Source organism: Ciona robusta, unplaced genomic scaffold, assembly GCF_009617815.1.
Source record: "Ciona robusta unplaced genomic scaffold, ASM961781v2 AP042738.1".
Lineage (NCBI taxonomy): Eukaryota > Metazoa > Chordata > Ascidiacea > Phlebobranchia > Cionidae > Ciona > Ciona robusta.
The window spans coordinates 269,537-285,331 of record NW_028323117.1 but is presented as its reverse complement, the minus strand read 5'-3'; the positions used below and the strand labels follow the sequence as shown (position 1 = coordinate 285,331).

At 41.9% G+C, this 15,795-nt stretch overlaps 3 protein-coding genes across 3 annotated transcripts in view; all 3 read right to left on the bottom strand.

The window, feature by feature from the left end:
• Positions 1 to 5,311, bottom strand: part of LOC149724213 (uncharacterized) — a 111,378-nt gene extending 106,067 nt beyond the window's left edge. The window contains exon 1 of the mRNA XM_089893306.1: positions 5,296 to 5,311. The gene's annotated coding sequence lies outside the window, so the exon portion shown is untranslated. The remainder of the gene's footprint in view (positions 1 to 5,295) is intronic.
• A 3,477-nt stretch (positions 5,312 to 8,788) lies between these two features.
• LOC149724212 (uncharacterized) lies at positions 8,789 to 10,220 on the bottom strand. The gene has a single exon (XM_089893307.1). The coding sequence runs from the start codon at positions 9,661 to 9,663 to the stop codon at positions 8,797 to 8,799; it is 867 nt and encodes a 288-aa protein (XP_089749433.1). The 5' UTR covers positions 9,664 to 10,220; the 3' UTR covers positions 8,789 to 8,796.
• A 2,304-nt stretch (positions 10,221 to 12,524) lies between these two features.
• On the bottom strand, positions 12,525 to 15,786 carry LOC149724211 (uncharacterized). The gene has a single exon (XM_089893267.1). It carries the CDS (start codon positions 15,784 to 15,786, stop codon positions 13,015 to 13,017), a length of 2,772 nt encoding a protein of 923 aa, XP_089749393.1. The 3' UTR covers positions 12,525 to 13,014.
• Positions 15,787 to 15,795: the final 9 nt, after the last annotated feature.

Genomic DNA, 15,795 nt, shown 5'->3' with positions numbered 1-15,795 from the left:
ACAAGCACGTTCAGTACCTTCAGGGAAGAAGAAAACGGTCTGCGACGCCTGGAACGGCTACCACAGCGTACCAATCCACCCGGACGACCGTCACTTCACAACCTTTATTACCCCATGGGGCAGATACCGATACAAGACGGCACCCCAGGGCTACATAGCCTCAGGCGACGGCTATACAAGACGTTTCGACGAGATCGTCATGCACATATCGGATGTCACAAAATGCATTGACGACACACTCCTTTGGGCGGACAACATCGAAGGAAGCTTCCACCAAACAGTCGAATGGCTGGATATATGCGGAAGAAACGGTATCACGCTGAACCCAGACAAATTCCACTTTGCATCAGATGAAGTTGAGTTTGCAGGATTCAACATCACATCGGAGCGAGTCAAACCCTGTCAACGCTACTTCAACGCCATCCGAGACTTCCCCGTCCCTAAAAACCTCACTGACGTTCGCTCATGGTTCGGGCTCATTAATCAAGTCTCGTACGCGTTCGCCTCTACAGACAGGATGCTCCCATTCCGCAACCTTCTAAAGCCTAAACAACCGTTCAACTGGACAGAGGAACTACAAAGCCTCTTCGACGAATCAAAACAAGTGATCATCGCCGAGATTAATGAGGGAGTGCAAATTTTCGACAAGAACAAGCCAACATGCCTTGCCACCGATTGGTCCAAGGACGGGATAGGATTTTGGCTACTCCAGAAGCACTGCCACTGCTCCTCAGAACAACCATTCTGCTGTAAGACCGGATGGAAAATCGTCCTAGTAGGTAGTAGATTTACCCATACAGCCGAATCTCGTTACGCACCCATCGAAGGAGAAGCCCTAGCCGTGGCAGAAGGTCTGGATCGCTCACGATACTTTGTCCTTGGCTGTAAAAACCTTACAATCGCCGTAGACCACAAACCACTGCTAAAAGTGCTCGGAGACCGATCGCTGGAGAACATTCCGAATGCGAGACTGCGCAACCTCAAAGAAAAAACCCTACGCTATAGATTTCGACTATGTCACATAGCTGGCATTCGACATAAAGCAGCAGACGGCCTATCCAGACATCCAACTGGAAAACCAGTCAAAATGGTACTCCCAGACGACATCGCCACCCTCCACCACCAAATAGCCCAAAACGACACTGTTGATCCCGCGGAAATCTTCCTTCCGCGATCCTTCCTTGCGGGTATACGCTTGGCCGCACAACCGCATGCAACATCGATTGATACCGCCCTCGTGACTGCACACGCCGCTCTGACCAACGTAAAGGCTGTGACCTGGGAACGCGTAAAACGTGCAACGGCAAGCGATCCAGCACTTAATGAGTTTGTGACGATGATCGAACAAGGGACTGTCCCTGAACTCAAGCATGAACTCCCTGACGAGCTCCGCGAATTCCACAGGTACAAAGAAGACCTACACACGGCGGACGGCGTTCTGCTTTACCGTGACCGGACAGTCATTCCTCAATCACTCAGAAACGAGGTCCTCGATAGTCTCCACGCAGCACACCAGGGCATAACGTCAATGTTATCACGCGCAGAGTCGTCCGTATTCTGGCCGGGAATTACCTCCGCAATCGCCGACACTCGCGAAAAGTGCAGTCAATGTAACCGAATGGCGCCATCACAGCCAAGTGCACCACCAACCCCACCAACACTCCCCTCTTACCCCTTTCAATACATCTGCGCAGACTATTTTCATTATGCTGGCGCAAACTACTTGGTCGTGGTCGACAGGTACTCAAATTGGCCTATCGTCACACGTGCAAAGGATGGTGCCAGTGGCTTAGTCACCTGTCTCCGTGATATATTTACCACATATGGAATATGTGATGAACTGACATCAGATGGGGGACCAGAATTTAGCGCATCCGCTACAACAAAATTCCTTAAAGACTGGGGTGTACACCATCGTACCTCATCCGTCGCCTTCCCACACAGTAACTGCAGGGCGGAAATAGGAGTGAAGACTGTCAAACGCATGATCGTCGATAACCACGGCCCCAACGGCAATATCGACACAGACGCGTTCAAACGCGCTATGCTGCAATACCGCAATACCCCAGACAGAGACACCGGCTTCTCCCCAGCGATGTGTATCTTCGGGCGACCAATCAGAGATTTTATCCCCATCTACCCCGGACGGTACCATCCCCATCCAACGTGGCGTAACCTTATTACCGAAAGAGAAGCCGCCCTGCGAAACCGTCACATGAAAGCCCACGAGCGATGGTCCGAACATACCAAGCGCCTGACACCACTCGTTGTAGGCGATACAGTACGGATCCAGAATCAGGTCGGACGATTCCCTAAAAAATGGGACAAATCCGGCAAAATCGTCGAAGTACGACAGTTCGACCAGTATGTGGTACGAATGGACGGCTCCGGTCGGGCAACTGTCCGTAACCGAAAATTTCTCCGCAGGTATCAGCCATACACACCTCTCCCTATGACGACATCGTCGCCATACGCTGATGAACTGATAGATCACCAACAGACCCCCACGACCGAAGCACCGACACCTCAGACACGAACACCGCTGGCGTTATCGCGACTAAGACCGCACAACGATCCAGGACTGCGCGAGTCGCCCCACAACCGTGTGAACACGTCACCCCAAACAACGACGACGTTACGACGGTCTGAACGAATTAGAAACATGACAACGACGATATAAGACATCATCAGTCTTTCGAGTCACCTATCCAAAAGACTTGGGGGGAGGTAGACGAATATCGTCTTTATACGTGTAAACGTCACACACGCGCTACGTCACACACGGCATTGTTCGCCCGTGAATGCCACGTGGTGTGATGCAACCACAAATTCACCAGTCGTTATTTTAATGCGTGTAGTGTACTGTTATTTCGTTCATTGTGTTTTCCTTAACTAATTCATTCCGCAGAGTTGCTCCAATCATTCATTAAGTTAAATATAAATAAACAAACTTTGAAATAGGTTGTACCTTATCGTCTAACATTAAACAACAAATCTGCTCCAGGGCTAATTCAAATTTTAAAAATATATGCTCCAGGGCTATGTCAAATTTTAATTAAAATAACACTAAACAACAAATATGCTCCAGGGTTATGTCAAATTTTACTCAAAATAACACTAAACAACAAATATGCTCCAGGGCTAAGACAAATTTTACTCAAAATAACACTAAACAACAAATATGCTCCAGGGCTAAGTCAAATTTAAAAAATATATGCTCCAGGGCTATGTCGAATCTTACTTAAAATAATACTAAACAACAAATATGCTCCAGGGCTATGTCAAATTTTACTCAAAATAACACTAAACAACAAATATGCTCCAGGGCTAAGTCACATTTTAAAAATATGTGCTCCAGGGCTATGTCGAATTTTACTTAAAACAACACTAAACAACAAATATGCTCAAAAAACTAAATATGGCTAAACCGCATGCTGCTTTAAAATTGCGCAATAACATTGACACGCTCGACGACCTCATAGAGATCTCTAATTACGTCATATTAAGGGGATTTTCGGAAAGCTTGCAGCCTGAGTGTTAAAGCATTAACCCTGGAGAATGAGGTACGTCGTCGCAGTGCCTCCCAACGTTTTTTTTCGCCAGTGTTTCCCGATGTAAAAATTCAATCGTCAATATCTCCGAATATACTGGACCGATTTTGAAAAACTTGGTATTGACGAATTTAGAATTGAATACACTTTAAATTAAGTGTTTAAAAAAATGACTGCAGGGACTCTTTAAGCTTAGTGGAGAATTAGTTTTCGTGACTTTCCAGGGTTCAGATTTTAAATACTTTTCGTTTTTTCCCCATATGGCATAGGCTATACTGTTATAGGAGTTTACCATAAGCCGAGTAATCATGCCTGATTGGTGCTGTGTTTAAAATAGAAAAACAAGAATGACTAAAGCGATAATAAGTATATATATATTATAGGTGTGTGTTTTCATTTTCAAGAGTGGGACATAGAAAAAAAGCAAGCAACATTATTTAGACACCCGTTGTTGTTTATGGGCTGAGTGCAGGTGATCTGCAGTTGACTTCGTGCGCTCGTGGGTGTCTAAAGCTGAAAAGGACACAATTGGGAGCATCGACGCTAACTCGGTTAACGGCAGGGTGCATCCGCCGCGTTGTGGGAAAGTTAGCACGCGACGTCAAACATTTGGGTCAATATATTGGGGACAAAAGAATTCGTGTGACGTAATATTACGACGGGCCGCTACAATTACATTGGTATGCTGGTCCGTCATGCCATATTTTGTAGTGTACATTTTACTTCAGATGGTTTTAGTATGATATGTTGCCATTAGGATATGCAAGGAAACTTGTTCGGATCAAGTAAGCACCATTTGTACCTATCGAACAAAGTACTGTTTAAACAAAATAAACACCATAAACATGTGATGGACCTTCTTTTTGATATGAAGGCCAATTCATAAACATGTGATGGACCTTCTTTTTGATATGAAGGCCAACCAACAATAAGTACTATATTAGTGTAAATTGATTTCGCTAAATTTGTATTCAATGCTCGGGTCTCAGTCAAGAATATCATATTTGCAACACATAATACTAATAATAACTTTTATTTGTCTCTTCGATTACGGTAGCGAAGATTTAGAAATATTTTAAACGAAAAGACAGGATATAGCGACAAAACAACAGTTGTTTAAACACGCTTACAGTTAAAAACATATTTACATTTAGTTGGAAGAAAATAAGCGTGGTCGCTACACCTAGCGAACAAAAAAGCCATTTATTTTAATTAAGTTAAACTTCTAATAGAAACAAAAGTGTTCGTAAAGACACGAACCGTACAATGGGGGGGGTCGACTTTAAAGAGGATTGACCTAAAGATTGGGCCCTGATGGAAAAACAAAACCCCAAAAAGAAATTCCACCAATAGTTCACAGTGAACAGTTTCAGGGGCACACTTGTAAATTGTAGAAGTAGTGCATTACTGTAATATACAAGAAATTAAATATAAGAATAAATACGAGAAAAAATAAACATGTGGAAAAAATATATGTACAAAAGATGCAGCAATGTTAATCAATGACTTGTAGATGAAGTGCTTTGTTGATGAAATGTTATTTGCCTATTTGGTGAAGGTTCATGTAGGTCAAGAGATCCCAGCTGACGATGGCCGATTTATGTTTTCTATACCCATTTTCTGCAACTCAAAAGAAATATTTTGGCAGTAACTTGGAATATATGTATATAAATGTATTTAAATAAATAAGGTACTGAAGCGTTGGGAGATCGTGTTTATCTATTTGTTCTTTTTATTTAAAAACCTTATTCAAATAGAATGGAAATTAAATCAGTTAGAAATGTAAAATATAAAAGTAAATAGATATTGCAACACAAACACGCGTTGCGAGTAATAGTACGTTCTACCACGTCGCCTGAACCAAATGTGACTGCAGAGAACAGTCGAGGAACTAACGGTGAACGAAAAGGCAAGGTTACAGGAAAAAGCGCACACGTGGGTTCACCGAGTCGTGACGGTATAAATCACGGAAAACAATAGCGGGGACGGATTGAGAACGAATAAAGAACATAGTTAAATTGATTATAAATGAAACACCACAGAACTCCCCCCCAGTGAGTCGGGGAACGAAAAAAATACAAAACAAGCACTACATTTACGAACATTTATAAGAAGTAAAATGTTTGGGAAACTTCACAACTCGCCCAGATCGAGTTACAACAACTGGGACGGTGGACTTGGTTACATTGTGTTTTACCGTTACAGGTGCAGGTATTTGTAAAGGTGGTCTGGAATCCGTTGGAAAAACCAGGGAGTTATTTTCATAAAAGGCAGGTTTTAAACGGTTGATCGTTATTGTTTGTTTGCGTCCGTTAACTTCCAAGGTGTAATGTTTGTCATTGTGTTTTAAAATTTTATATGGCCCCTTATAGGGTTGTTGCAATGGACGTTTTACGGCATCAACGCGAACAAAACAATATGAACATGAACTTAACATTTTGGGAAAATAAACATGTCGAACCGAATGATCCGAAGTTTTGGTAGCACGTAGTTGACATATGGAACGACGCAATTGCGAAATAAACAAAGTTGGGTCAGTGTCGGGAGCATTAACTGAAGAAAAGAATTCGCCAGGTAAACATAGCACGGTGCCGTATACCAACTCAGCCGCCGTCGACTTAATGTCCTCTTTAAAGGAGGTACGCAAACCCATAAGAACGAGTGGTAAATTGTCGGACCACCGTTCAGGTGTGCTTTGTGCTTTGAGAGATGCTTTTAATTGTCTGTGCATTCTCTCTACCAGACCGTTCGCTGCTGGATGGTACGCTGTGGTACGAATACGGGTACTACCTGTAAGCATCATCAATTGTTTGAACAATTCTGATTCGAACTGAGTACCGCGGTCAGTGGTGACGGTTGCAGGTGCGCCAAAACGACAAATCCAATTGTTAAAAAATGTTCGCGCGATTGTCTCTGCTGTGATATTAGGTATTGGTATGGCTTCAGGCCATCGCGTAAAACGATCAACACCTGTTAATATATACCGATAACCATTCGAAACAGGCAGCGGTCCAACAATATCCATATGGATATGTTTGAATCTTGCGTCTGGTGTGTCGAATGTTCCAAGTGGTGTTTTCGTGTGGCGGTGAATCTTCGAACGTTGGCACGGGATGCACTCATCGGTCCATTTCTTTAGATCTTTGTGTATGTTGAGCCATACGTAGCGCGAGGTGATGAGTTGTCGCATTGCCTTGACTCCAGGATGAGACGCTGAGTGAAGATTGTGAAAGATTGTTTTGCGCATGGATCTTGGGACTATTGGTCGATTTCTCTTGGTGGAAGTGTTAATTTTAATGTGCTTGCTGATAAAGGAATGTCGACAATGTTGAGAGAAGTGACGTTTTGATTCTTAAGATGTTGTATTTCTTTATCCAGTAATTGCAATTTTGCCATCTCCTGAAAATTAATAATGGGGTCATGCGATTGCACGGCGTGAACATTTGGTCGAGACAATACATCTGCAACAACGTTTTGTTCTCCCTTTATGTGTTGGATGTCGTTAGTGAATTGCGAAATTATGTCCAAATGTCGTGTTTGACGTGGAGAATAGCGTTCAGGTTTGGCAAATAAAGCCTGAGTTAACGGTTTGTGGTCGGTGTACACGGTGAAGTCTCGTCCCTCCAATAGATGACGAAAATGTATGATGGCAGAATAAATGGCAAGTAATTCCCTGTCGAAAGTGCTGTAGCGGGTTTCGGTGTCTGACAGCTTCCGAGAGAAAAAACTTATTGGTTGCCATTGATTTTGAATATGTTGTTGCAACACCGCTCCTGTTGCTAAATTTGACGCGTCCACCATTAAGCTTATCTGCACCCCTGGTCTCAGATGATTTAGTAGAGTTGCAGATCCTAACGCTTCTTTTACTCTGTCGAACGCCGCTAGTGTGGTATCATCCCAGTTTAGCTGCGTTTTGTCTGATGAAGTCGCTTTTCCCTTGGCTGACGTTGTTTTCAGCATGTTGTTCAGTGGAGCCACCAAGTGTGCGCAGTTTGTGATAAAACGGTGGTAAAAGTTGACCATGCCTAAAAATCGTTGCAGTTGTTTTTTAGAGGATGGACATGGAAATTGTGTGATTGCCTCCACCTTTTTCTGTACAGGACGGATACCATCTTGATTGACCAAGTGTCCGAGAAATGTAAGTTCATTTTTTCCAAATACACACTTGGCTGGATTGATCACAACACCGTAATCCACAAGACGGGTGAACAGCTGACGTAGGTGTTCTTTATGTTGTTCTTCTGTTTTGCTTGCAACGAGGATATCGTCGATATATGCGTAACAAAAGTTTAAACCACGCAACACCTGGTCGATGAATCGTTGAAACGTTTGGCTTGCATTTCTAAGGCCGAAAGGCATTCGGTTGAATTCGAAAAGGCCAAACGGAGTTGTAATCGCCGTTTTTGCTATGCTGTTCGGATGCATCGGAATTTGATAGTACGCTTTAATGAGGTCTATTTTGGAGAAAACGTTGGAACCATGAAGGGATGCCGAAAAGTCCTGTATATGTGGTACTGGATATCGATCAGCTTTGGTGATGGCATTGAGTTTTCGATAGTCTCCGCAGGGCCGCCAATCATTGCTATCTTGCTTCGGTACCATATGTAGAGGTGTAGCCCAATCACTCGACGATGCGCGAACGTAAGGTCCAGCATGTGCTGAAATTCTTGACGCGCCACCTTGTATCGTTCTGGAGCCAATCTTCTTGGTCGCGAAACCACAGAAGGACCAGAAGTTAAAATTTGATGAGTGATGGTATGCTTGACAACACCGTCGTACGCTGAGGTTTGCATTACCTTTGGAAATTGTCGTACAATGTCTTCATATGGATTGGTTGATGCTGGGAGGAGGGCTGGGTTAATTGATGACAATGTTGAGGGCAATCCATTGACACACAGGTGTGTGTTGCCGTCAATAAGTCGCAAAGAAGTCATGTCCACCAGTAAACCGTAGTGGTGAAGAAAGTCCGCTCCTAGAATGGCATGGCGCACATTTGCTACCGTGAATATCCATTTAAATTGCCGGCGCAACCCAATGTTGAGAGTCAGTGACCGTTCTCCAAATACAGCGATTGAAGAGTTGTTAGCTGCTGACAGAACTCTGCCATTGTCACCGCGTAGTCGCTCTTGAGAGGTTGGGGGAATCAAAGATAACGCCGCGCCGGTGTCGACGAGTAGTTTCAACCCGTTAATTTTATCGAAGACATAAAATAGACGACTTTGCCTATTACGAACAGCACACGTCGTCACTGGCTGCTCTTCGTTGCGTTTCCCGAATGTTGACATGGTTCTACGCATTTGTGGGCGTTTTCGCCAAACTTCCGGTGATACCAACAAACTTCGCCTTGCTTGGAAAATTGCCTGACGCGGGAAGTGGAACTTTGTCGTCGCGAATTGTACCGATAATTGATGCGTGGTTGCCTCTGTGCGTCGCTCAATTTGCTTTCCAGACGCTCGATGCGGCTAATTATTTGATCGAGTCTCTCTTCGAAGGAAATAGCACCAACACCAGGTTTTTCTTTGTGGGCGTTGATTTGATTCTCACGGTTCTCATGGAGAACCGAGTTCACTGACGATGGAATCACATCCATAATGCTATCAGCCATCTTGGCCTTATCTTCTAAAGCCAAACTTTCGTTCGCACTTAAAATCATTCGCACATTAGCGGGAAGCCTTTGCAAGAAGAGTTCACTTAAAATAGCGCTGTCTACGTTACTTTGGCCAAGTAACTGTCTCATGTGTCGAAGAAACTGTGTCGGCTTTCGATCTCCTAATACTTCGGCAGATAAAAGTTGTTGGAGCCGTTTCCTCTCAGACACTGTTGTTCGATTGACCAGTTCTTCCTTTAATCGATCAAATGGAGATTCTTCAGGTGGAGAGATTATGATATCTCGCACCTCTGCGGCGTATTCAGGCGAGAGCGATGCAACAACCAGATCAAACCTTGTTCGTTGATCCTGAATGTTTTTGTTGTTGAACTGCGCTTCCACTTGCGCAATCCATAATTGTGGGTCTGATGGCCAGAATGTCGGGAGATTGATGCTATAACCTCGTGGTTGCTCCCGCTCTGAACTGGCGGGTTCTGCTGAACTTGACGGTTGCGTCTTGGGCATCTCTTTCCACTTGATCTTTGTGATGAATTGACTTGTGTTCAGATCACGTCGAGGTCACCATTGAAGCGTTGGGAGATCGTGTTTATCTATTTGTTCTTTTTATTTAAAAACCTTATTCAAATAGAATGGAAATTAAAACAGTTAGAAATGTAAAATATAAAAGTAAATAGATATTGCAACACAAACACGCGTTGCGAGTAATAGTACGTTCTACCACGTCGCCTGAACCAAATGTGACTGCAGAGAACAGTCGAGGAACTAACGGTGAACGAAAAGGCAAGGTTACAGGAAAAAGCGCACACGTGGGTTCACCGAGTCGTGACGGTATAAATCACGGAAAACAATAGCGGGGACGGATTGAGAACGAATAAAGAACATAGTTAAATTGATTATAAATGAAACACCACAGTACTAAAGAAAGAGAGTACAGAAAGAAAAGCGATTAATATAGGTGCGATTGTGATAAAAGCTTTTAAATTTGTGGGTAATGAACACCAACAAAAGTGATGGATAAGAGACTATCAGGGCCGGCACTATTTAGTTTAATCTTATTTTTTGCATAGAAAAAATAAATAAATACACAACACACACATTTGTGCCATCGGCTTGCCAAGTGGTAGTTCTATCTCAACAGTTACAACAAATTTTTGAGTGAATGTATGAAAATAAGAATGTGGAATATTTGACAAAAACCATGGAACTCTTCAACTTAAAAGTATTAGTATATAGTGGTCAGAAGCACAGTGTTCACACTGCAACCAAAACATGAGATGCAGCAAAATGTGAGGTAAATATATGTAATAAAAAATAATATATATATATAAATAAACACAATGAAAGAAATAAGACAAATAAGGTATGTGAATAATATTAATAAGGGCAGAAAAGAAAAGGTTCGGTAATAAAGAATTTTAAGAGGAGATATAGGTACTATATAGGTGCAAGAAATGTTGAGGGTGGGTTGGCCACGAATATTAATTTGTAAAGAAGACCATAATTTAGGGCCGATGTATCTCATAGACTGTTGGGAAGTTAATTTGTTGCAGATTGGAATAAAGAATTTGGCATAACTTCTTGTTTTTCTAATCAGGCTCGGCGTTTTTTGGTAATTATGTCAATAAGGGGTTGAGGGAGTTTATTATTGTTACATTTGTACATAAAACTAAGGATTTCTATTTGGTACATTTCTTGGATGGTAAAAAGACCATGTTTGTTCATGGTTGAAGTTATGTTTTCTCGTTTGCCAAGGTTAAAAGTCATTGTAATGAATTTGTTGCAGAGAATTTGGAGCTTAGATACCAGTTGTTTGTTTCCGTTACACCAAGTGGATATGCAATATCTAATATGGCATAACATCATTGAGTGGGGTCAGGGTTATGAGAGTTGGTTGTAATGGCTTAATTTTGCGTACTGAGTTAGTTCGTAATTTTTTGATTAGCTCTTTGATATGTAGTTTCCATGAAAGATTTTCTGTAATTATTCCCACAGAAATAAAAAAGAGTAGAACGCGCAACTTTCCAAAACCGTGATATATTCTTTTTTCTATTCACGTGACCGCCAACTCCGTCTCCATTGTAAAAGATAGGCGCATAGTATTTTTGGACGGTTTTAGCTGTTTATTTTAAAAACTACACCAACTATTCAAGTTTGTTAGGCTAGTTTAGTTATTTGGTACGTTAACGCTTATAGTTTACCACTTGTTTAGGAAATTTAATTATTTAAAAAAATTAATTAAAAATTTCAAACAAACGTTTTTTTAGAAACATATATATATTAGAAAATAGTTTTTTTACACAATAACTTTAAATTAAGTCAAAAAACGAAGAAAAACTACACAAAACGTCATCGACTCAATGGACTACAATAGTAAACGGGAACGACCCGCGAAAGAGAGACAGTGTATCGTGCTCTCTCCTTTGCCGACATTGGAGATGCGCCTTCTATTCTTTTTTATTTCTGTGAATTATTCCAAGGAACCGAAAAGAGTTGACTTGTTTAATCTTATTATTATTATTAATTTTGATTTCTATTGGTACATGAGGTAGTTTAGTGTTGAGGGAGTTAAAAAATACATAAAATTAGTTTTATCAGTGTTTAGTACCGGTTTGTTTGTGCATAGCCAAGTTAGTGTGTTTTTTAGATCTGTGTTGGCAAGTTGGCTGATCACCAAACTAGTTTTACCCGAGATAAAAATGCTGGTGTCATTGGCAAACATTATGGTTTTGCTATGAAGGAAGCAATTTGGATATTCATTGATATAAATTAAGAATAGTTGGGGACCAAGGATTGGAGCCTTGTGGGACTCCTTGATTGACAAAATTTGGATTTGAAGACATTACTCCATTGAATTCTACTATTTGGTTCCGATTGGACAGATAAATTTGAATCCAGTTTAGTGCAGTGCCTCTTTGTGACATTTTGCTAAGGAGTATCCTACGGTCAATAGTATCAAAGGCCTTTGAGAGGTCTAGGAATATTCCCAGCACGGAGTTGTTTTTTTCAAGTTCATTAGTTATTTCATTAACTAACAGAGAGGTAGCATGACCAGTGGAGTGGCTTAGTGGGTAAACGGTATTTTAAAGCTCTTTAACTATGATAGATGCGTATATACAGTGGCGTAGCCAGGGGGTCGGTTCGATGGGTTCGGACCGTCCCTTTAAAAATCACCAACGGTTTTAAAACTCGCGTAATCCAGCGGTCGCCAAGTTCGCTAAAGTCAATGATCGTAAGATATGCAGATAGGAACATTAGTACAGCAGAATGGTGAAATAATTGTGGGATTTGAGGTAAAAGCATGAAAATTGGTACTCTTGTAGAATTTAATACACTGAACATTTTGAAACTCAGACCCATTCCGAAATCTCGATTTTATGACGTCACGATGACGTCACGGTTCGATGATTTCATAACACAGTTTTTGCTAGTTTTACTTTTTGCTAGTTTAAAAAAACGTTTAAGTTTTAAGAAAAAAGGTCTGTAGTCGTCTTGTAAGGACCGCTGATGAATATATACAGTAGGGTGGGGGAAGATGGGACACTTTTAGCACGTAATATCCAAATATCCTGGTCGTGTTTTAAACAATTAGCAACGGTCTTTCAGAGTCGTGAGGATACTGTTTTATAATTTTTTAAATGTTCTTTGTTACTACCAAATGGGACGAGAAATAGAATGAATAGGTGTCCCATCTTCCCCCACCCTACTATACAAATCAACAGAACAAATCTAATGTTAATGTGATGTCATGGTGACGTCGCAATTTTGGCTTGTATTCGCATTATCAGGGAGACAAGCATAGAGTAACAATGGAGCTAACTGTCATGGAACGATAAATAAAACAAATAATGACAATGTTCATAGTCTATCGCAGTCTCCGTTACATTTGCAAAGCGCTGTGCATTGAAGCTCTGATTGAACACATTTGCACCGGCCACGGCAACCTTTTTCTGGATTGCATCCACATTTAATTAGTTCTCTGGATGTTGACGATACTTCCGAAAGATTTGTCCAGAAAGGAACAAACCCTTCCGCAGATGTCTGCCATCCCCAGTTGTTTGGATTTGGAAGCTCGGGACTGGCAACCAGTGACTGGCCCCAGCAATGCCCAGCCTGATAAGCAGCTCTCCGCACATGTTCTAGTAACGCTGCTCTGGTGGGAGGCAAAGACTCAATAGATCTTCCCTTTTTTGTGAAAAGCTCTCTGCGGCAATCATCTACATAGCTACATGTGCTGACTCGATCATAAAGCAGGACAACGAAACGTTCCAAAACTGGTAAACTCTGATCAACGTCAGCAAGATCTGGTGCTTCAGAGAGAGATTTAAATGCTGGCGTGACATCTTCAAAGTGTTTCCATGTCTCCCAAGCTGTCTTTTTCCCTCTGCCTGCGAAGAAAGACACTTGATCGCAGCCTGTCAAAGCATGAAACATCAGAAGACTCTTCGATTTTTGCCTGCCAAGGCGGTTGCAAAGAGAATGGATAGGCAAATATCGCAAATTCTTTCCTGTACCGAATGCAACCCAGAGTTCCGAAAGGCCCAATTCGTAAAACATTCCCGTGGCAATCACCACTACATCCGTATCGACTGTCCGTATCATGGCTTTATCATAGCCACGCTTTGCTGCATTATATGCATGCAACAGAAGTCGTGTATCGGCTTCTTCCTGGCTGCAGGGGCAAATTTCGTCTGTTTCTTGTGGCAATCTGCACAAAACATTTTGCGCGTAAGTACTTATAATTTGTTTGTCGCAAGTAAAGATTTTGTTTGTTTCCTCAGCTAGATACTTGAACAGCTCGATTTTGTTTTCATTCAAACGAAGAAAAGCTCCCCAGCATCCAGGAATTCTTGAATTTGGCTGTACTCTTCTTCGTACTCCTTTTCCGCGTTTGTTTCTAGTAGATGCCTTTAGACTATTGGCGATGTAAACATCCCAAACGACGTCCACCCTTGAAGCATCTTTGAGCTGCCTTTCAATGAATGGTAAATAGACATCCTTTGCATATTCTCCAAATGTTTTGGAATTCATTGGCTTCAACATATTGATTACTGCTGCACCATCAATGATGACTGCGTCAACATTAGGCTTTTCAGTGGATGGAGGGACAATAATTTCCAGACAGGTTACCAAATCTGCTTTGCTACCTGAGCGAATCTCCTCATTTTTTGAAAGTGCAGGAGGACAACTGTTGTTCTCATGTTGAAAGAATTCTGCAAGGTTTCCTTCTCGCACTTGGCATGAAATATAAAGCTGAGAGAAAAGTTGACAGTTCTTCTTTAGTGTATTGATCTCTAACTTCGTAGATGTACTGGATTTCATAGGAGGACAGCTGAAGAGTGGAAATTTGTTCTTCGGTATAGGGTCAGATATTAACTTGTCTTTCTTCAATATGCGCTCCTCCAAAAACCTTCTGTATTGTTGATCTCCCGCTTTTTCGATACTTTTTACTGTTTTAATAACTTTTTCACTCATTATGTCACGCGTATCAAGCACGAGTAAGTCCTCACTTTCTTCCAAATAAGGATTTCCCATTTCCCCTATTACAAGTGTTAGAGAGCGGACTTGCTTCTCAAATTCTTGCTGCACACTCAATGTCTGTTCATGGTGCCGGTACAAAGTAGAGCCATGTTTTTCGCTACTTGTAAGCATTGACACTTCGAATTCCCCAACGATCCGGGCAACTTCAGGACCAGCAAGCATCCACCGTAGAAGTTGAGAGGAATCTTCCGTAAGCCCTATAGCTCCACCATCTCCTTTAACACACTTGTTATTTTGCTCGTGAGCGTGATCGAGTGCAATTGAAGAAAACTTATGCTTTGTCTTTCCCACAACAAAAGAACCTCTCGCAAATTCTGTGGCAACATCTTTGTCTGTGTCTTCAAGCGTAAGCATATCATTTAAGTGAACAGATACCCAACGTGCATAGTGCGTATGGTTTAGGGCAAAAAACCACGGCAGGACCTTACTCAGTGAGTACTTATACAATTCAAAATCCCTACTTCGGATTGATCGAACAAAGAGAAGCACGATAAGTTCAAATTTTAATGCTATTGACCAAAATTGGAATTGAGGACTCTCTAGTTCCCTCTTTGCGCACCAGCTCTGAAAGTTGAGAGTTTCGGATGTCAAAGAACTAGCATTCGAGCATTCATATGCCTTCACCATTAAAACTTTCAAAGCACATGCTGTAACTTGGTGTGCGTGTCGTGTTCTTGAGACGTGTGCTGCGTGAATGAATGAGTCTGCTTTACCCGAGGAAGCAATGCCGGCTTCAATTAGGGCAGATGTCCATCCACTGTCCTCGAGCCAATTTCCAATGGCCTTTAGAGCTGCCATTTCTATGTGCAGACCACCCATCATGATAACGAATTTGCCAACGCCATACTTCTCCGGCCATTGCCATTGAATTCGCTTAGCAATAGCATAAAGGGGTTGATCAAAAGCAACCACTGGGGACTGTCTACCATTCAAGTGGGCAACGGCTTGTTTGATTACATTTAGAGAATGCCTGATCATTGCTGGTGACTTAGAATCCTCTTGAAATAAAGGAAGGAGGCTACTTAGATCTGCATGAAACTTTTCGGATACAAGGCTATTTGCATGAAATGCTGACCAAGACATGGTCATATCTTGCTC

Coding starts and splice junctions, on each gene's coding strand:
- LOC149724212 (XM_089893307.1), bottom strand. CDS start 9,663: ATGCCCAAGACGCAACCGTCAAGTTCAGCAGAACCCGCCAGTTCAGAG.
- LOC149724211 (XM_089893267.1), bottom strand. CDS start 15,786: ATGACCATGTCTTGGTCAGCATTTCATGCAAATAGCCTTGTATCCGAA.